General features: G+C 47.2%; 1 protein-coding gene across 1 annotated transcript in view; it reads left to right on the forward strand.

The window, feature by feature from the left end:
• The first annotated feature begins 1,352 nt into the window (after positions 1 to 1,352).
• The window catches only part of LOC134844432 (transmembrane protein 222-like), a 36,456-nt gene continuing 14,565 nt past the window's right edge, over positions 1,353 to 23,243 (forward strand). The window contains exon 1 of the mRNA XM_063861109.1: positions 1,353 to 1,606. Within this exon, the coding sequence (XP_063717179.1) occupies positions 1,382 to 1,606 (225 nt within the window). The 5' untranslated portion in view covers positions 1,353 to 1,381. The remainder of the gene's footprint in view (positions 1,607 to 23,243) is intronic.

Raw genomic sequence — 23,243 nt, forward strand, 5'->3', positions numbered from 1 at the left:
TGTTATTATACGGACTCTCATGTACACATATATCGAGGGGGGATCAATTGCAGTTGGAGCGATTTCAAAAGAAAGTAATCCGTTGGATCACTGGAAATAAAACGGGAGTGTACATCAACGAACTACGCTTGCTAAACATTTTACCCCTGCCCATGTTCATCCAGCTAAATAACATCTTACTTCTTGCCAGTCTTGATTCTAATGAACGAAATGAAATAGTGTTAAACAGGCGAACCATACGGGCTAGAAATACAGAAATTTTTGAGATGCGAAAAGTGAGAACGGAAAAAGCGAGAAACGAATTTGTTTTCAGAACCAGTAGGATTGTAAATCGATTAGAACCATATATTCATTTTGATAAACGAATCGGCCTCAAGACGAGAATTTTAAACACGATGTTGTTAAGTATGTTGAGATAAAGCGAGTTTTAGGTTGATACATCTGAAATGGATCAAAGTTCCACTGTCCAATAAAAAGAAACTTGACGGATTGTTCCGACCCTTTTTTTGTATGTTGAGATAAGGCGAGTTTTAGGTTGATCCATCTGAAATGGATCAAAGTTCCACTGTCCAATAAAAAGTAACTTGACGGATTGTTCCGACCCTTTTTTTTAACGGCGTTCGTGTATTTTGAGACCTAAGTATGGGGACGTTCTTATTTTCTAGAGTGCGGGGTATTTTGGTAGTGGCCTTTAAGCTGTAACGGGTTCTAGTCTCATGTCGCAAGTGAACCGAATTGGCTCCGACCGTTTTGAGGTAGAAAAGCACAAGAGATAGTGTTACTGACTCCTGAGCCAATGATTATAGGGCCTATTTTTCTTAAGCCTCATATGTGACCGAAGTAGGCGACTGTTACACGTTCCAATAACGTCGCTAATCCGTTAAAACCAGGTTAATTGTGAAATCAATCTTCCAGGTTTGTTTCATAACCTAGCTTTGTTTTCCGTCGGTTTGTATTCCGGGCGATATAAATGACAAAAATGCATATCATCAATAAAAATCCGTTGATGACATGCATTTTCGGTCATTCTGGTCGAATGTCAAAGTGTGGCAGCCTGTGGAGAGACCAGATGGAATAAATGTAAATTATTTGGCTTGCTCATATACGCTACATGATTAAGGACTGTGCGTTTTAAAAAATTTTTTCTAAGGTTCCTCTTTATTGTTTATGTAGAGCTCATTTTAAATCTTGTTTTTTAATTACACTTGTCCAGTATTTTTTTACACTTGTACTATCATATCAACCTTTCAATTGCATAACACGTTTGTTGAATTGAAAACATTTTCATGAATTAAATTTTAAAAGTCAAGGTACAACGCCAGCTATCATTAAGTGCAATGTTTTTCAGAGTATTCATGCTTGTTAAAAAGTTATACACTGAATGAGTACATATCAGCCCATCAACGAAGAATCAGAAGAAGACTTCAGCAGCTCATTTTTCTCGATGTCAAATGCAGAAATGTTATCACAGTCGGCTAATTGCGCATCGAAACACCGATACCCTCACTCGATTGTTTGGACACCACTTCCATTGATCTCATGGTTTTTACCGTTCATTGGTCATATGGGCATATGCCAAGAAAGTGGTATAATTCGTGACTTTCAGGTAATTGTTATTTGAGACATTCATATTCAAATTGAACTAGGAAATTGGCTGGGCACAGAAGTTTTTGGCTACTTAAATTATTTTAAGTGGTTTGAGGGAGTGCGAAACATCATTTTGGTTATCCAACGTTGATTGAAAAAATGAGTGTTGAAGCCTAAAAAGACATCTCAGCTTTCTACTTGAACTAAATCTACGATTGAACTGATTTACTTATTTAAAACCGCATTTCTACAAAAATCAATTGATGTGCCAGTCGGTCATATTTGGAAGTTTGACCTTGAGAAGAGCAGAAAATACTTGATTTTGGAGAGAAATTTTATTTTTCAAAAATTCGAATGGAACATGTCATGCACGATTTTCTCGCGACAACTGAAAATCAGAAAAAGAAATCAGAACAATTTTAGAGCAATCGCGGGAAAGTTAGAAAGTAAAAACGAGTGGGAAATTGCTATTCGCAATTTCCGTCTATATATAATCGAGAGTAGAGCTGTCCTACTTGAAATAGAAGACAGAGTATCCCCGAGAGAGCGATTACTAAAGTTGGACCAGAGTGAACCTTCAGCGGAAAGGCGGACAACTAGAGTGTCCCAACGGTCCAAGAGAACTCAAATTCTAGAGCATGAACTTATCCTTGCTGTCTAAACTATAAAACATTAAACTTCTCTTAGTTATTTATTTCTTGAGTTAGTTACTGACTGGATTATTTCCCAATTCTTGAGCGTGCTGCTATGTGAGTACAAATTTAATTTCTAGAGTGTGTTTTATGATTGTTATGTTGAGATAAGGCGAGTTTTAGGTTGATCCATCTGAAATGGATCAAAGTCACACTGTCTAATAAAAAGTAACCTAACGGATTGTTCCAACCCGGTTTTTAACGGCGTTCATGTATTTTGGGTATCTAGAGACCTAAGTATGGGGACGTTTCTAATTCTAGAGTGGGGGGATATTTTAGTAGTAGCCTTTAAGCTGTAACGGGTCGTAGTCTCATGTCATAAGCGAACCGAACTGGCTCCGACCGTTCTTGAGGTGGGAAAACACAAGAGATAGTGTCCCTGACCCTTGAGCCAGTGGTTATAGGGCCTATTTTTCTTAAGCCTCATGTGTGACTGCAGTAGACGAATGTTACATAGTGTTTTTATGGCGCTCCTGGGTGTTTACGACATCAAGACTACGGAGTCGAACCCACTTGAGACAGCTTCGGGCTGAATGCCCATTCTAGAGTACCGGCGGTACGGTTCGACAGGAACGTGCAAACCTTCCGGTTGTACCGTGATAGCTTTTTAAGAAAACTCGAGAAAATTTCCTGGTGCGCTCTCCGAACGAGGCTTAGCTAACCGAGTATAGGGGGGCAACTAGGGGGACAAAAACACGAGCAAAAAGACAAAAAGCAAAACAAAAACCAAAAAAGAATAGAAATAGGAACAAAAACCATAAAACGAAAAAAGACAGTGACTTTGACACCGGATTAGTTGGATCAAACCTTTATATTAATTAAATAGTATACCCATACTGTTTTACAAGTTCGATCGTTTCGATCAACCTAGCAATTTAAACCAGTAAACTGAATAAAGTGCCCAAAGTGGGGCGTTGTCAAGGGTTTTCAGATAGCTTGGAACTTAGCTGGACCAATAGGAGACTTGACTGGAAGAGGTGACCAGCCGAGTGGGAAAGTGGTTCAGGGACACTGAGCTGAACCAATAGGAGACTTGACTGGAAGAGGTGACCAGCCGAGTGGGAGAGTGGTTCAGGGACACTTGGCTGAACCAATAGGAGACTGGACTGGAACAGGTGACCAGTCGAGTGGGAAAGCAGCCAAGAAGGATTTGGCAATTCTCGAGTTCTCAAGTTGGGCAGAACGGGTATCGTTAGAATCCACATTACATTATAGGAGATAAGTGTAAAATTGGATAAGCGAAATCCCCCAGTTTTGAGGAACGTTTTTACTTGAGCAGGCCTGGAAACAGGTCTACGGTTTTCTCTTGAGAGGTTTAGCACCCGGCGCTTAAAGTAATTTTTAGGCTTAAGAAGGGGGGCTAGAAAGGGGGGAGGTTAGAAGGGGGGCTGGTTAAGTTAGAGGTTGGCGGTTGTAAATTGTAAAAAGGGGGAAATTGGAGTAACTAATTAGTCGACATCGTTGACTTAGTTACATTAGAAATTAACACGCGTTGGTAATATTAGGTGGAGATCCAAAATTCAACTCGAGTTAAAACTGGTACGCTGGTTGGTTTGGTAGGGGGGACCGGATATAGATAGCTTTTGTGATACCCCATAAGATCACTAGTGGGGGGAGGAAAACGCGTGGCAATTAGGTACCAGACATTTTTTTAGACGAAAGGTAGACATTGGTCACCTTTGAATTTCAGGTGGGCTCATTTTTTCTGTTTTTATTATTTTTCTTACTTAGATTTTTGTTGCATTTTAGTGAGGATTTGTGTTTGGTTTTATACGAACAGGTGATCACAAGATACCTGCGCACCTACATTGAAATAGAAACAACCAAAAAGAAGAGGGGGATCAGCATTTGGCTTTTAAGAGAGGGTTTTTGGGAAAATTTTACTAGAGCTTGAGTGGTGGTACAAGGTACGGTGGTTCAAGAAGACCCTAAAACGAGGAAGACACTCCGTGACGGGTATTGGGACAAGACCGAAGAAATCTTAAAACAGAGCAGTCTTGGGACAGTGGTCTTGGGACAGGGTCTTGGGACAGTGGTCTTGGGACAGGGTCTTGGGACAGTGGTCTTGGGACAGTGGTCTTGGGACAGGGTCTTGGGACAGTGGTCTTGGGACAGTGGTCTTGGGACAGTGGTCTTGGGACAGTGGTCTTGGGACAGGGTCTTGGGACAGTGGTCTTGGGACAGTGGTCTTGGGACAGTGGTCTTGGGACAGTGGTCTTGGGACAGGGTCTTGGGACAGGGTCGTGGGACAGTGGTCTTGGGACAGGGTCTTGGGACAGTGGTCTTGGGACAGTGGTCTTGGGACAGGGTCTTGGGACAGGGTCTTGGGACAGGGTCTTGGGACAGTGGTCTTGGGACAGTGGTCTTGGGACAGTGGTCCTGGGACAGTCTTGGGACAGTGGTCTCGGGACACTAGTCTTGGGACACTAGTCTTGGGACACCAGCCTTGGGACACTGGTCTTGGGACACTGCCCTTGGGGCACTAGTCTTGGGATACCAGCCTTGGGACACTGGTCTTGGGACACTGCCCTTGGGACACTAGTCTTGGGACAGTAGTCTTGGGACACTAGCCTTGGGACACTAGTCTTGGGACAGTAGTCTTGGGACACTAGCCTTGGGACACTAGTCTTGGGACAGTAGTCTTGGGACACTGGTCTTGGGACACTGCCCTTGGGACAGTAGTCTTGGGACACTAGCCTTGGGACACTAGCCTTGGGACAGTAGTCTTGGGACACTAGTCTTGGAACAGTGGTCTTGGTACAAGGGTCTTAGGACACTAGCGGAGAGTACTGTGATAGTGACGAATAGTCTTGGGACGGTATAGAAATTGAAGTCAAATTACAACAAGTGCGTTTTAAGACAGAACAAGACAAATCGAAATAGGTAGGGTTAAGACCAAATTAAGGAAAATTTTTCGGAGGTTTTAGAAAGAGAATTGGATAAGGTTTTTAACACGTTGTACAGAATTTGTTACCACAAAAAATATTTTTTTTACCCTTAGAATAGAATCGTGTATATAATAAAATTGTAAATAAAAGCAGTTGTAAATAGAAATAATGAGGCGGAGTAGGGTACCGGTGCTCGAAAAAAGGTCAAGTGGATCAAACACGAAATATAATTCATCGCTGCGCGAAACGACATCAACGGGCCCAAAGATAACGAAGACGAACTTTTCAGTTAACATGGTCAACACAAGGAGTACAGCGGAGTACAGGGCAAGAGAGGACACGGAAGGGGAGCGAGTAGAACCCACCATCGAGATTGATCTAGAGACACCCGATCAAAGTGTGGATGAAACAAGGAAGATGGCGACAGAGTCAACTCCAATGCCCAATGCAGAGGAACCGAACCAGAAACCCATAGAGTTCTCACCGATAGATGACGCGGAAGATGCAATAGGCAACACCGAAGAAACGGTGAAAGAAGACTCTCAAGTAAAGAGGACATCTTTTACGGAAAAATTGGGAATAATGTTCGGAATAAAAACAAAAGAAAACGTGACTGAAGAACCAAAAGCAGAAAGAGCACGAACATTTGGGACAGTGAGCACGAAGACCTCAGAAGCCAATCCAAGAGAGGAACGAACTAAAGCAGAGGCTACGGCCGAAGAGAGACCGACAGCTGACCATGAAGAGACTACCATTGAGCTGGGTGACTTGTTGGCGAAATTAAATCAGATTGACAAAAGACTTAAGCACAGTGAAGAAGACAGAGAGGTGATAAAGAAGGAGATAAGATACAACAAGCACGAGTATCTAGACAGTTATTTTAACCTGGCTAAGGCAACAGAGGAGAGACTCAAGGAGATGTCAGACAAGGTAGAAGCCACCAATGAAGAACGAGAAAAGAACATCAAAACAGACATGCAACAGTTGAAGAACCGATATGATGATGTCAACAGCCAATTAGGGAGCCTGGAAAGGAGAATGGACACAATGAGCAAGAGTCAAGCCGAGAGTTCGTGTGCAATACAGGCGAAGTTGGATGCAATCTTGAGAGGTTCTACTCCACAAGAAAGACCGGCAGCGGATCGTACGCAAAGCACCAGAGTTGACTTTGTAGAACCACAAAGGAACAAACGGCAATCGACACCGTTGCCCTTAACCAGGGATGCGATAAGCATAGCACCAACAACTGCGAAAACAATAATGAAGAATGGAACGTCGAATACAACGGCTGCTCCGGGAGATTCAACAGCTAACAGCAACACAAGACCAGATGCTATGACATGGGCCAGCACTTGGGAGATGATGAACAGGACTCTAGAGGCCTTCGCCACGAGGAACACTGACTCGAGCGACAGGAGAGAGGGAAAATCAAGAAAGACATTCAAGAAGCCAAAAGAATTCAAGGACGACTCCGATGGATGCATTGACACTTGGGTGGAAGTGATGAGATTACATCTAGAGCAAGACAACTTGAGTGACGAAAGGCAAGCATGTACAGCCATACTGAGCAACTTGGAAGGAACGGCATTAAAATGCGTGGTCGCAAAGAAGGAGGAAGAACGCGACACCGCGGACAAGATCTTCGAGATATTGCTGAATCGATTCGGGTCAGGCATGAAGGGTCACCAAGCGATGATGCGATTTGAAAAGAGAAGGCAGAGGGACGACGAGTCAATAGATCGGTTCCTAGATGACCTCGAGAGCTTGAGAAGGAGGAGTGACCCAGAGGAGTCGACAAATAGACGGAACTTTAGCATTGCCTCGAAGTTCATCGATGGGGTGAAAAGTGATGACTTAAGGACAATGTTAGCAACATACTACACATTGTCGAAGGACAGCGCACCCACCCCAGAAGAAATGAGACAGAAATCAAGAGAATACATGCTGATGAAACCTAAGAAGTACTCATATTCCGAAAACAGGAACACGCAAGGGGGAAGCCAACCCCAGAGGTCATCATGGTACAAACCTAGAGATGATATGGACAAGCGTAGATCATGCGCGAACTGCGGGTCAGCGGATCATCATGTGGCTGACTGCACAACGTACAAACAAGGCATGAAGAGCCTAGGTTATGCACCGGATGAGGAGGATATGAGCCAGATGGAGGAACACGAGTACTATAATGGCTTGATCATCAAGATAGGCGCCAGATGCTTCTTCTGTAATCAGGAGGGGCACTTCAGAATGGATTGTCCCTTGTTCTGGGAAGCGGTCAAGGACCAGAATCACCCCAAACATAAGTTGGCATTAGCGGCGGTGCAGAATCAGCGGAACAGGCAAAACGAGTTTGAATCTAGGAACTTGGGGGCACCAAACACCGAATTGCCGACGAAGACAGTGAAAGCTGTTACACATGTTAGTGGTGCGTTAGAGTCCGCGGCCGGAAGCTCTCTAGAGATAAATTATGAGAAAGCGGCGACGGAAGCAATTGCCAAAGTGAAACAAGATCTGGCTGCGAAAGAAATAGAGCAACGACTAAAGTTGGAGATCGAAAGACAGAATTTTAACGAAGCATTAACCGGATCGAACTCAATACCAGAGGCTAGAACGGGCTCAATGAAGACCGGGAATTGTAACATCGTGAAAATGGTGACAGGTAAACCTTTTGGGATATCGAAAATCGGAGCAAGAATAATGTCGATAATCACAGTGGGCGGACACGAGGTAACCAGAAACTTGAGCGAGCCGAGCGACCAGACGATAATGCACATTGACGTGTATGCAGACTACTTGAGTGGAATAAGTCCACAAACGACTTCTAGAGCGCTCAGGGCACTACTCACGAGAGGGGGCAGCAAATCGGTACGTGTTGATAATAGGTACACTGAAGCTTATGGTCCACACGAGGTCATGCTGAATATAGATGGAATCAACATCTATACAAAGACGATGATAACATGCGACGAAGACCTAATTGGACAAATCTATGTAGGGAAAGAAGAATTGAAAGTAAGATCGATCGGACACTGTGCCATGCTTGAAGAAGATGCAATGCACATCGGGACGGAAGCAGACGTGACAGGGCACGTGCTAGACATAAATGGCAAAAAGACTCAGTTGCGTGGATTACTTGACACGGGAGCAGTCTTGAGCGTCATACCAATCGAAACATGGGAAAAGATGGGCTTTGACAAAGGTGACTTGATAGACTCGAGAATACGGCTGTCAGCTGCAAACAAAGGGGCCCTACGGGTGCTGGGCAGGACGCCGATAATAGCCCTCAATTTGGGGGAACGTAACCTGTGGATGAGCTTCATCGTGGTAGAAAACCTAGATGAATCTGACCAATTCATTTTGGGCAGAGACTTCATCAGGAATTTCGACGTAACGATTGATCTAAATAATGCAATGTTCAGGATACGGAATCCGGATAGGAGGTACGCAATCAAACCGGTAAATTTAATAATGGCGAATGAAAACAAAGCACCGGTATTCTTGAGTAGGAGAGTGAGGTTAAAAGCTAATGAAGCGGCAATCGTAAGCTTGAGGATGAAAAATTATAATGAACTAAGTGACAACAAGCAAGTGTGTATAGTTCCAAATCCTAATAGTCAAAGCGCTGCTGTTTTAGGAAGATCATTTTCGATAACGAAGAGCGGCCTCTGCGTCAGTGTCTTGTTAAATACCCTTGATATACCGATCACGATACAGAGAGGCAGGAAGCTGGGATATGCTTTACCGGTTAAAACTCGATATGAAACAATTGAAAACTCAAAACAAAATGAAGTTGTTGATTGTCCCAACCACAGGGACAAAATTTGTATCTTGAGACGATTGCAGAGAATAAAAGATTCTTCAGGTCTTATCAAATCACTTAAGTCAGAAACGGACGATGGGCTTTCGAGCTGTTCGAACTTTCCAGAGAGACCCACACTAGATGAAATGCAAATTGATAAACCGGTTCTGCCGGAGATTGAACATTTAAGGGGCAAACTGAAAGATGAACAGCTCGAAGCTATCAAGGACGTACTAGAGCGAAACGAGGAGGTCTTTTCAAGGCATAAGGCGGATATCGGGTGTTGTAATTTTGTTGAACATGAAATTGAACTTGAGGAAAACGCGGTACCACACAGGGAGGGGGCGAGGCGCATGACCCCACACAAATCGGACGCGTGTAGAAAAGAAATCGAAACGTTACTAGAGTATGACATGATAGAACCATCCAAGTCACCGTGGGCGTGTGGAGTAGTGATGGCCAAAAAGAAAGGCGACCAGTTAAGGTTTTGTTGTGACTTTCGATACCTGAACTCCGTCACGGTGAAGGATGCCTATCCCATACCTAGAATTGATGAGAGCCTCTCGAAGTTAGGTGATGCAAAATTTTTTACGACTCTTGATTTAGGCTCGGCTTTTTGGCAGGTACCATTAAGGAAGCAAGACAGGGACAAGACAGGGTTCGCCTGCGAGTTGGGTCTGTTTCAATGGAAACGGATGCCGTTTGGACTCTGCAATGCAACAGCCACGTTTCAGCGGCTGATGGCACACGCGTTGATAGGCGTGACGAAGAAGTACGGCAACCTGGTAATGTGCTACGTGGACGACGTGGTAATAGCGACGCCGACACTAGAAGACCACATCGAGAGGCTTGACGAGGTGTTCGCGTGCATGAAGAGATCGGGGCTGAAGTGTAAACCATCAAAGTGCGAGATACTCAAGGACTCGATTAAATACTTGGGAAGGATGGTAGATAAGCACGGCATTAGACCTGATCCAGACGCCGTGGAAGCAGTCCTAACCTGGAAATCACCGAAGACGGAGCACCAGCTGATGAGCTTCCTGGGTTTCGCCAACTATTATAGAGAATTCATCAAGGGCTATGCGGACAAGGTATACCCGATGCAACAACTAATGAGACATAAGGGCAAGAAGTTCACGTGGAACAACGCGGCAGAAGAGTCATTCCAGAGAATAAAGAAAGAGCTATGTGAGGCACCAGTACTGGGTATGCCGACAGAGAAGGGGATGTACGTGCTAGACACGGACGCGTCAGTAGTCGCCATTTCTGGGATTCTCCATCAAGAACAAGAATGGAATGGGAAGACAGTCTTGAGACCAATAGCATACGGGAGCAAGGTCCTAAGTGACACAGAAATGAAGTACGGAGCACCGAAAGCAGAGATGTTCGCGGTGGTTACCTTTGTCGAAAAATACAGAGCATACCTAGGCAGTGAGCCCTTCAAGCTGCGAGTCGACAACCGAGCACTAAGCTGGCTGAAAACGTACTCAATGGACCAGAGCTATATTGGGAGGTGGATAGTTCGCTTGGATGGATACAACATGATAATTGAGCACAGAACACGAGATAAACATCAAAATGCTGACAGCTTGAGTAAGAAGACGGAGTTCTACGAGAGGCAAGAACAAAGAGAGGCGGACAGACCTGAGATCAAAGATGGCTTCTCCTTTATGGACAAAGAAACGTACGACAGTCTTCCACTCACGAGATGGCTGGACAAATCAGGCAAACCGATAGAAGATCATCCCGAATTGCCGAAAGAGCCTCTTGAAAAGACCATCTTGAAGAAAAATAGAGGGATTCCGATAGGAATAATGCTCAAGTCCAAGATCGTGAGGGGGACACTCAAGGCAAAAGGTTATGATCTCACCCAGGTAGAGGAGGGAACGGTCCGAATAGATGAAAACTTAATGAGGTTGCTTGAGAAACTATCAGATGACAAGCCCGTGATCCAAGGGAAAGGTCAGGAGGCACCGGAACTAACCATACTTCGGAGAGAAGAAACAGTGAACAATACTGACGTCTCAAAAGGAAGCATCACTGATAGCAAGGAAGTTGTGCGATCACTAGTTGAAAAAATCCCCGACAAAATTCTGGAACAGACAAAAGTCAGGGATAAGAAAGTAACATTCAGAGAAGAAGTTGAACACCTGGGACTAGATCAAGAGTCCGGGGAGTGGTCCAGATTCATGGAAGAAGACGAAACCGGAGAAGGGAAATTGTCCGGGGAGCGTGAAGAATGGGATGAAGACTCGGATGAGAGCAGCGAAGACCAAGACAGTCTATGCATGATACTGGCGGAAGAGAAGATAAGACAGCACGACAGGGAATTACAGACGGATCCATCTTCAGGGACGTACAATCTGGAAACACAAGAGGTACGAGGTGGTGAAGAGCTTGAGAAAATAGCAGTTTCAAGAAAACCACTAAGGGAACTATCGTGCAACTCAAACGTCAGAACGAATCTGGTACCAGAAGACGACATGAAAATCGTGAAAAGGATGATATGTGTGAAGCTGAGTGATGACACCCACAACCCTGGTGAAATGAATGGACAGATCATGGCGCTAAAGGAGCACGTTAAGGCGAGATACAGGCTGTCTGACCTAATAAGGGCCCAGAAGAATGACAAAATGACAAGTAACCTCTCCAAATGGATCCATTCGGGAGTCAAGGAGAAGGGGGAACTTGAGGAAGACAGCTACAAGATCTTGAGCCAGTTCTACAAGGAAAAGAGAGATTTACTTTATCACACAGCTGAAGGGGTGGTAGCGTGCAAGAGAAGAGATGAGGAAAAAATATTACACAAACACAACCTCATCATACTACCACAATTGTACCAAACGGAGGTGCTTTTCAGATCACACGACCAGATGGGCCACCAGGGGATAGATAAAGTACAACAAAGGATACTTCACAGGTTTGATTGGCCGGGAATGAGAAAAGCTTGCGAGAGATGGGTGAATGCCTGCCTAGCATGCCTTCAAGTAAAAGACCCAAGGAAGATGAAGTTTCCCCTCAAGTCTGTCGAGAGTTCGGAATTCAATGAAGTGGTGCAGATAGACCATCAGAAAATCTGCATGACGGAGTCGGGTTATAACCAAATACTAGTTATAATAGATCACTTCACCAAGTTGGCGGAAGCGGTTCCGTGCCAGACAGCCTCGGCAGAGGAGACATGTGATCACCTGATAACGCATTGGATATCGCGATATGGTTGTCCAATGACTTTCCAGTCAGACAACGGCAAGGCTTTTGTGGGGGACTTGACAAAAGAATTGATGAAGAGATCACACATTGCTCAAGCGCACTCGACGACCTATCATCCACAGACCAATGGGTTGGTAGAGAGACAGAACAGGACACTGGTCAACATGCTCAGGGTGTACTGCTCGAGATACATGACGGACTGGGACAAATACCTGCCACAGGTAGTAGGAGCCTATAATAGTACTCAGCACTCAACGACGGGTATCAGTCCTTTCATGATGTTGACAGGCAGGGAAAGGGCAATGCCTATAACATTCTTTTACCCGGAGTACGAGGGGAAGAGGACGTCACCTCAAGCATACGTGAAGGAAGCGATCAAAAGACAACAAGAGCTAAACGAGCTATGTCGGAGAAACACGGCGCAAGCGCAAATGAGGCAACGCAAGAAATATGACGAAAAGATACTAAGAGCAAAGCCATACGAAGTGGGCCAATACGTGTGGGTCTTCCAAAATGTCATACCGCCCAAGGGAACAAAGAAACTACTCAAGAAATGGAGAGGACCGTTCATGATTACGGAAGTACATCAACAAGGACGGTTCTATCGCTTGAGTACAGGGCGAGCAGCACATTACGAAAATCTGAAGCCTCATGTCCCGTCCCCGGAGGACTGGTGCCTACCAAGAGACATGGAAGGTCTTGAGTACCTGGTGGTGGAACCAGCGTGCGAAGTGAATGAGAAAGGCACTAGAGAGAAAAATGATGGTAATGAGAACTTGAGTTTGGACGACAACGAAAAGATAGAAGTGGAGTCGGATGCAGGTTCATTTGTAGAAGAAGACTGGAACGACCCAGAGCAAAACGAGGTACCGAAGTGGATGGAGCCGGATCGACCAACACCACCGGAAACCAGGACTGGCAATCGTAAACGCACAGGCATGAGGTACAATAGGTACGGGGATGACTTCTTGATCGATAAGATACAGCCAGACAAGTTGGGCGATGAACTACTAAGCGCAGGCGAACTGGAAGCCGGAGAGGAATGGCAGGTCATTGACGATGGTGGACATTATCCGCAGGATGATTACTCGACGCCAGAATTGGAGACGGATCTCGAGCAGAGTGAAATAGAAAGGAGGGAGAACACGAACTTGAGGATTCTAGAGTGGATGCGTGATGTCAAGGACGAGAGCCACGAAGGACAAAGCATTCAGCAAGTCGATATATCAGCAGCAAATTACATGAAGACAGAGGACCCTCTTTTCGGATGGACAGCAACAGACAGGCCACTGGACATCCCTAAGGACAATTCAGACCCGACTACATCGACGGGGACGTCGATAAATATTTTTGTCCGGGGAGTGGGGGTAGGACTTACCCACACCGAAAATTTGATGATAAAGAAGCTCAAGGAAGTGAGGGAAACAAGCGGATTGGAACTGGAGGAAGAAGAACCAGAGCCTACCATAGGAAGGAATTTCAAAACGAAATTCGAAATACCCAATGAATACTCAGAGAACATCATGATAACAGATAGCGACTTCATCCTGTCAAACAGGACCAGCGCGATCTGCATCACGGCGGATATGAGTTTCAAATCAAGATTGGAGGCTGACTTCAAAAGAGAGTACCAGAACGTAGAGTTTCTGTTCAGACAGAGGCCAGGACTGGGAGGCATAGCAGCGCTTCCACCGTCAGTGGCACAAGTCCCGGGCAAATACCTCTGCTTCCTAGTAACGAGAGTCAACGACAGAAACACAATTGATCCCGAACACGTGATATTGGCACTGACAAGACTACGTGACTTCATGATTGAAAGAGGAATAGTGGAGGTCTCGATGCCGGTGTACGACCCAAATAGGGGCAAACTGAGCTCGAGGGAATTGTACGCTATCCTACATGTGGTCTTTGCAGAAACCGAGATAATGGTGCATCTTCACAAGAAGTACTACTTGAGCATCGCCTGAGTCGGGTACATGGAGGTATCAGGTCGGGTGTGAGGGAGGAGTCTTGAGTCAGGTACTGGGGTGCGGCGCAGGTAAAGGGATCTTAAGATGTGATTGGCATGACAATTGAATTTTAAAAGAAAGAATTGATGGTGCTAAAACATAAAATGAATCTGCATGTTCTTAAGGGAGATCCAATCAAATTGTTTTAAGTGATATGTGAATGATAAGATTTTAATCATATGGGTAGAAGGGGGGTCTCTAGGATAGGAACGTGACATACTAAGTTTTAATGAGCTCTATGTTTTCAGATCAAGTTTGAAAACAAAGTTGAATATCCAACTACACTCAAACGAGAAACAGAAAAAGAGAATCTTGATTGAACACGCGACAATCCGGATCTACAGCAAGTGCTTGCAAGAGAAGATTTCTAGAGATTTCTTGAATTGGGTAATACTTGAGTTGGTAAGGTAATTCTTGAGTTGGTAAGGTAATTCTGGAGCTGGTTGACATCTATCTACACACATCCCGAAGTTATAAAGAATGGCAGACCGATTCTGGAACTCTATGCCCACGGCTCTGCAGAGGCCCACTCTTGACGAGCTGTACAGACGCTTGAGGGACCTGGACCACACCCAGATCGACGAGAGAATGGCGGTGATGCTGAATGCGATCCTCCAGTTGGAGGATCAGGGCGAGTGCAGAGAGTCTGCGACGGAGGCTGTCTTGATAGTCGGCTACACCACTGAGGGCATATCAAATCGAGCACAGACCAGATGGTTGTCTTGGAATGCGGATGGAGGAGTAAGGGGCTTTGACTTGGCAAGAAATCCTGGCCTGAGCAACAACACCGAACACGGCGCAGGAGAGTTCCCGCTACCGACGAGGCCAACAGCGAGATCCACGGGCCAGAGCTCGAGTAAGGTGCCGTCGATGTCGCGAGCGCAACAGACGACCGAGGCATATCCGGAGCTGGGAGTCCTAAGGAAAGATCTTGAGAAGGCGCTGAAGGAAAGGAATAAAGCGAACCTCGATCGGGATCAGGCGAAGTTGGATAGGGAGAGGCTTCAGCTGGAGAGAGACCAGGCAGTCGACGAGCGGGATCAGACGTTGAAATTACTTGAGATGCTAAGGGCGGAACATCAGCAGGAGCTAAAGGTGCGGGAGAACGCCGCGAATCGCGATCAACTAAAGTCGGAGTTGGAAAGGATAGAACAACGACAACGCGAGCTGGACGCACAAAAGGGAGCCAGGTCAAACGAACGAGTGGTGACAAGCTCAAGGCCAGAGTCGCGCATGGAGGTGGATGAAGCTCCCAGGGCTAGAGGACGGTTCAACCTTGACCGCGAGGCCAGGGAACACATGAGTGAAGGGTTGGAGGTCTGGATACCGAATGACGCGACGCCCTCCTTGCGCAATCTAGAGACCCAACCTGTACGTCCTCTGATGGATGTGGTGTTACCAGGATACACACCAACCTCGACCTCGAGCGGTAGTCAGGTGAGTGGCGCCTCATCGCGCCTGAAGGAGCTGGGCGAGAAATTGCAGCAGCAGAGTCGTGAAAGAGCGACAAGGCCAGAGCTTCCACCGACTTGGAGGGAACAGCCGGTCAGAAACGTCGTGATCGCGAGCTACAAGAAGGACACAGAGGGGAACTACCACAAGCATAGTCGGCTGGACTGGAATGCGGAACAGCAAGCCAGGAGGGACTGCTTCCACGACGCAGCCTGGGTGCAGTATCTAGCGCCACCTCGTGTGCCAGAGGGTGCGGTTCACCTGATTATAGGGGACAGCCTGGTGCGGGTGTTGACCCAGATCCGGTCACATTGGCAGACGGGAGTCTTGAGTTTCGCTGGAGCTGCTACGCCACAGATGTTGGCAACTCTGGACATGCTAGGAATGACCAAAGTTTACACAGTCACCTTGATGGTTGGGACCAACGACGTGTCGAGAGGAGAAGCAAGGAAAGTGACGAGGCTAAGCGACAAGATAAATTGCCTTCTTGAGGAGCTGAGGATCCAAATGGATCCCATCCTGTTGACGATATGCACGGTCCCCTATAACATGATGTTTGATCAACACTCCCTAGAGATGAACCAGAGGGTGCGGAGCCTGAACAAGGCGATCAGAGAAATACACCGAAACAGTGTGCTTCCTCTCAGGCTGTTAGACGTTGCAGAACGCATGGAGAACAAGGGATTCCCTGAAGACACCTCGAAAGATGGAATCCATTTCGATAGGCCAAGGGGAGCTGAGTGGCTGAACGACGTCTTCCAGGTTCACATAAACACGCTAGAAGCGGACCTGCTGGAGACAGCCCAATTCACTTTAGGGCCACCTCCCAACCCACCATTCCTTGCCTCGAGGGCCTTGGCTGGTCGATTGGGAGCGAGAGTTGATACTAGAGATAGCTCGAGGAGCAATCAGACCCGATTGCAGAGTGCCACACCAATGGAGTCGGAGGAGGTAGAGTCATCAACACCTCCGACCTCGGCGATGTCCTCCGTGGTGGTGGCAGATGGCAGGAGAGAAAAGAAGTCTAGGGAGACTACCCGCTTGAGATATCCTGAGAAGGTGAAGGAACTGGATCTAGAGACTCTGGAATGCAGACGAGAGTTGGCGGAAACCCTGGGGATTGAACGAGTGTCGCATGAGGACTTGAATAGACATCATTGCGTAGACTGGTTGAAAGCACACGAGGCGCATTTCTCGAGAACGAAGTTAATGGAGACTACAGACCTGACTGGAATTCCCACAAAAACGATCATGGGACCCATTAACTACAGGCCTCTTAAGCAGCTAGGGAGTCCTGGACTTATAGCAGAACCTCCCAAGCACCGAACTGGCATCGCCAGGATCAAGTTGGCAACCCCGGCGCAATTGAAGGTAGTAGACAAGCTGCTCAACCCGGGGGGGATGGAGTTGCCTGACGCTGCTTACGAAGGTCCAAGGCTGGCAGAGGATCCCAGGTACGGGAAGCCCTGTGGTGGCACCCAATTGGCCAAGACTCTGGCAGTTTATGATAGAGCAGATCCAGCTGCTGCAAGAGTGATCATTGTGGCGGGATCAGACTTCGAAGGAACGTCTCCCAAGTTGTTCTGGCCGGAGACTCTGGTATACTCTTTGCCAGGAGCCGAATTGAACCAGATGTTGACCCTAGTGGTGGCAATAAAGTCGGAGATGCCCTGTGAACCTGAGCTGTTATTGTTTGCAGGAATGAATGACCACCTGCACGCGATGGGACTTCTTGAGCAACTGAAGGGCAAAGAGATTCCGACATCAAAGAAGATATGGGAGGCTATTCAGGCTTTATTTGCGGCGATGAATGAGGTACAAGAGAACGTAGCCTCGAGATTTGGGTCCAAGACAAAGGTGGTGTTTACCACATCCCCAGGATACGCCAGCATGCCACCCGCCCTACAATTCGTGTATGCGGTCTTAATCTTGATAGCGGAAGGGAGTGAATGGCGGATTCTGATGGCAGCCCCCAATCGAGAGCTGGAGCCAGTAAACTTGAGACTTTACAGATCAGAATTACCAGCGGCATGGGCTGACATATCTCATGCGCTGAGGGGCTTTTACGGACTAGCCGATGTCTTGATTGTATTGGATGAGGTACTCTTGCTAGAGATATCGAACTTTGCTAGACAACTCAAGTTCAGCCCAGTCATCGGGGACGATCACCCGGCGATAAACCAGTTGACGGCCAGCCTGTGGTTCCGGAGTATGGATGTGAAAGTCGCAAATTCCACCAGCAGGACTAGAGGACCCAGCAACGAGAGAAGAAATGTGGTCGAGACGGAGAAACAGTTAGAATCGATGAAATATCGCTTGACCCAAGAGAATGGCTGGTGGCCATTCCTGACACCAAGGCTGGAGAACGCCACGAATAAAACGAGGGAGGAAGCACCACTCCTCGTGAAACAAATCTGGAGTTTTCTAGAGAAGCAACTGGAGCTAGCTGAAAGGAGAGACATGACGGTGGTTAGATTTGTCTCGGCCGCCAATGAAGTGACGATTGGAGGATTTTGGAGAGAGCACGCCAACGGCGAATTGAAAACTAGGAGAGATTACGAGATTCTCAAGTTCTTGAGTCCTTGCTGGGAGAGAGAATTCTTGGCAGGAGTGTTCGGCACCACGGCGACTATCTTCGGAGCCTTCGTGCAGGAGATACTGGGCATGCCCATCAGCCTGCTCTTGGCCCTGTATTTGGTCTACCCCAGATACTTGTTCAATATGGGTCCAGCATATATGTTTAGTCGGGGAGTGGAGACACTTCGAGTTGATGGGTATCTGGCACTAGTGCTCTTGACCCATGGGGAATTGGTGTCGTTTCATCGGTTAATGGAATATGGAGAACCTCTGTCTATGGGGAAAGTCCACACGAGCATTGAAACCAGCTCCTACAAGTGCGCCGCAGGGTTGAAGACACTGCTGGTGCAATACCTCATGATGCAGAATCGATACATGACGGGTGAAGATGAAAACCCAACCTCGAGAGAAGAATGGGAGAAGGCGAACAGAGGGATGCCTCTGTTAACGGACCTGTGTCTGGCAATGAGGTCGGACCCAATGGGGATAATCCGAGGTCTGGAGGAGGTGGTGACCTGCATCTATGGTCCGGCAGTAACGTACGCGTTTCCAGATCCCCTGGTGATAACGTATCGTCACTCGGTGACGCACTTGAGTCTCATCAGCGTACTGGATGGTGCAGCACTGAATTGGTGTCAGCAGGAAGTGCTCAGGGCGCGTATGAGCAACACGGTACTCTTCGGAAAAGTGAAAGATGCTGAGATGATGGTGTGCAATTTCAGGGGACAAATGCAATGCAGAATGGGAGGCAAGCGAGAGGGCCCTATTGAAATGTATCCCAAATTCTGGAACTTGAACCCATTGACGGCGGACGGACGAGAAATCTTGAGAATTCCTGCCTGGAAGGAGTGCTTCGCACTGGTGAAGAGGGAGCTAGAGACCATAATGGAGAAAGAAATCCTCCCGGCAACCATGCCTGAGTTCCCAATAGTCAGGAGGATGACCTTAGGTATGAATAGTCCCTTGGTAGTTCCCTCCATAATGGCGAGGATGAGGGCGGAGGAAATGCAGAAGGATTTCACTGATGGCTGGGACCCCCTGTTCATTGGCTACACGGCGGCGGTCTATTTCCATACCAGCGAGATGAAGGTAAATTCGTGGACGACGCAAGCGAAAAAGAGTAGAGGTTCGCAGCCCCCAGGGTATGAGGTGAGGAAAGTCTTGAGAACTCTTGAGAAGGAGGGACTTGATAACATGTTGCCCATATGGGATGATGGCAGGATGATCGTGATGGAGGGGCACGTCGCACTGGTGGACGACATGAAATTTGCCACGAGAAAATATAAGGCGCCCTATGGCTTGGAACAGGTGGAAATAAGACAGGAAGGAACAGAGCTAGATGCAGCAGGTCAACTGCACGTAGCACTGACGGAATACAAGAAGCTGGATCCTGCGACACCATCACCACTATCCGTGGACACGCCTGGAGACAAGAGGAGCGGACCCGTTGAGGATCGATTCAAAAGAATTCTTGAGAGAAGAAGAAATGAATCGGAGGAAGAAAGTATGGATGAAACTCTCAGTGAAGCTGGAGAGGACATGGAGGTGGGGAATACACCTGAACCAGGGCCATCAGGGGAGGAACTCACCACTCAAGAGCTGTTGAAAGACTTGAGCGAAGAGAATTGGGCAGATACTGCCACACCACCTCTGAACCCGTCCCCGCGGAAGAACCTAGAATTGCCATTGGCAGGTGAGACCTTCAATATGGGGATGTTACTCTTGAGCTCGGAGGAAAGGGGGAAGAACACGTTCGAAGGGAACAGGGACATATTCTTGGGATCTCTCGAGGATGACGCTTGGCAGGAGTTCCTGGAGGAATTCAATCGAGAAGTGGGCAGCGAGACGACGCTGGACAAGTTCAAGAAGGAACTGTGGGACGCAGTAGTAAGATTCGGGGAACCGCTCCTGATAGGAACGGGCCTGGATGAGAAAGCAAGAAAAGAGCTGCTGAACAAGCTAGTGGAGCTGAGGAACGCACGATCGAAGACTAGAAAAGAGAAATGTGAGGACAGCTCTACTCTGAAACGAAAAACTGTGGATAAAATGGTTGATGATATAAAAAGGGATAAGGTTGGGACTAGTAATATGATTAAAAGTACTAATATCCTTAAGGCTCGAGCAGGGGGGGGGCAAGAGTTGGAAGGAGTGGATGGAGAGGTAGAATCAATGATGATAGCCACCACACCCTCGAGCAGAGACGTGAAGACTCGCAAGAGGAAGAGAGAAGTGGAAGGATGGGGTAGTCCTTCAGTGGATGCTGTTTCGGAGGGAAACTTGAGGGAGACGGCGCCCATCGTTTTGGCCCGATGCAAGACGGCGGCATACAAGAACAGCTCGGAACTCAGGAAACCACTTGAAGTAGAAAAGGAAATAGAGGTTTCCACCAGTTCTACGTCAGAAGAAGACTTCAAGCCTCAGAAGGTAAACGTGAAGAGAGGTTCAACGAACGGACAGGTAGGGGAAGTGGAGATCGGCAAAGAATGGATCTCGAAGGCACATCAGGACATGAGCAAACAAGTGACGAGTGATCCATTGGAGAGGAACAAGACGAGGAACACTTCCCGGACGTGGTGGGTGGCCCTCGAAACATTGAAGGAAATGGAGGACTGCTTGAAGAAGTTGGATAGTGGAATAGCTCGCAGGCGACGCAATTGGGCCACCCAGCAGAAAGCCGAGGTTAATAAGATAGAGATGGCAAGTCATCTGAAGAGGTCCTAGCAGAGTTTGTTGAAGGATCATTTTGAAGAGGCGATGAGAACATCCTCATCAGCACCGCCACTAATGGCGAATCCCTTCGTTAGAACTGCGGGACAATTAATGTTCACCTGGAGTCTGGTGGGAATAGAGTTGGAGACATTGACCTCGTATGACAGGCTGAAGTTGGGAAGCAAGAAGCTAGAGGTGTATCAGGCACTGATGCAACACGTGGCCAGGGACAATTCAGGCTTGAGCCTGGCTAGAAGAAAAGATGCCACATGTTTCTTGAGATGGACAATGTCTATGATGTCTGATAGCACCATCCTGGCATGCCACCAGAGAGCAAGTGGAAGTAAAACCATGGAGAGAAGAGTCTCAACGATCATCTTGAACGTATATCAGAGTACAGGAATAGAGAAAGAAGATAGCTCCAGAGTATCCTTGGAGAACCATCGAAAGCTGGACGAGGTACGGAGGTTCTCTAATAAGAAGTTCGAGGAAGAACATGATGTTCACCGTAACCTGGCCTCGTCAGAACAATACTCGAGACTCAGTGAGAAGGGGGAATACCAATATGTGTCTGGAGTGATGGGAATAGCCTACAATCCCTTCTTAGACTCGGAAGCTGGAGGAGCCCACAGAAACCATGAGGTAGCGGAGCTACTGAAGTTTTGGACAGAAAGGATAATGGAGATAGACGCAGTGGAGAAAGAGGGGCCGAGCCTGGGCCTGATTCTTGAGAAAACACCAGAGGTGATAAGCATACCGCGCTCAAACAAGAGAGTTGAAGTGAACATGGGCGGTGGAAATGGCTTGTTAACCACGAACTTGGGAGTGATATGGAAGCTACTAAGACCCTCCTGGTGTCCACATCCCCATGCGAGTCTAATCGAGGAAACCACCGAGCGAGTGAGGTTAGCCCCAACGGAAGATGAAGATCTGGCGAAGTTGAGTGTGCTACATAAGCTAATCACACCCCAGATGCAAGAACCAAGCGAAAGGACGAGCGACCCCGGGTCAACAAAGAAATTGGAGCCGGGTAGCTGTCTGGATTCGACGTGTGGGAACGGAGAGCACATCTGCGATGGACGGTCATGCGTCAGGATACTGTCGTTTCAAAAAGAAGATCTGGTCACTTGGTTCGAAGACATCACAGAAAGGGAGAAAAGTGAAGTGCAAATAATAGCGGAATGTTACGCGAGAACCACGGTGAATATAGCGACAGCTCTCGGATTCTTCTCGAGAATGTGTGATCTGCAGGCACTGGAGAGACTGGAGTCTGAGCATCATTTAGTGACGGCGTTGAGCGTAGAATCATGGCCCGGGGTGTTGCAGGTGACTCAAAAACACATCCGGAGCTGGAAGGTTGGTCTTGAGGCGGAAATGGGATTTCCCTTGAGCGAAGCTTATGGCTTGCCATTGAACGCGAAGTCGCTGATAGGGTCAATGATGGCCAACTTGTGCGGAAGTCACTACCCGCTACACATGGCGATGGTGGAAGTGTCCAGCCAGAGAATACTGGTGGACAAGGCCTTCTCAGTGCCCAAGTGCGTGAGGTTGGCTCGGATATCGCATCACTCGCACAAGTTGTTGAGAAAAATCAAAGGGACAGTACCAAAAGAATTGAGAGATGACTTGAGCGAAATCTGGGGAGAAGATCTTCTGAAGTTGGAAAGAGAAAACACAAGCGATCACGAGAGACAAAACGTGATCGGGAAACCTGTGGGAAGTACTCCAAACCTGGAAGACAATGACACGATGCACGAGAAAATGATGGAATTTGAGCCTCTCTTGGAAGCCTCAGGGGAGCGTAATCTCAGGAGCATTGAGATCTCTCATGGGGAATGCCCATGCCACTGTTTGGCACAAACGGTGTGGTATCCAGATCACAAGAACCTTTGCCTGGTGTGGGATGTGGAAGAGATTCGGTCGATCGGACTGCCGGATCACCGGCAGAAGGTGACGCTCTTAGTAGTGAGCACGATGTTAGCTCTGAGATGGATAGAAGAGAATATAACGAAGTATCGGGAGGCGACGACACCAACGGCTGAGTCAATATACGCGATAGACTACAGCAGGAGACTTGAGTTGTTTGAGACTGCGTGCAAAGTATTCGCCATACCAACGGAAGTCAGGCACGTATGGAGTCGCTTGAGGTACTTTCCATGGTTTCGGGCGACACTGACGTCTTGGTTGTACAGGGCAACGAAAGATCACATGAGAAAACATCAAAAGGAGTATCGACAGTTCCAGGCCGAGATTGGGCCGGAAGCTTTCAAGAGACCCCTGCTAACCCATCGTAATGCGATCACGACGGGATGGAAGAGAG

The sequence above is a fragment of the Symsagittifera roscoffensis genome, chromosome 4 (genome assembly GCF_963678635.1).
Source record: "Symsagittifera roscoffensis chromosome 4, txSymRosc1.1, whole genome shotgun sequence".
NCBI classification, from domain to species: Eukaryota; Metazoa; Xenacoelomorpha; order Acoela; family Convolutidae; genus Symsagittifera; species Symsagittifera roscoffensis.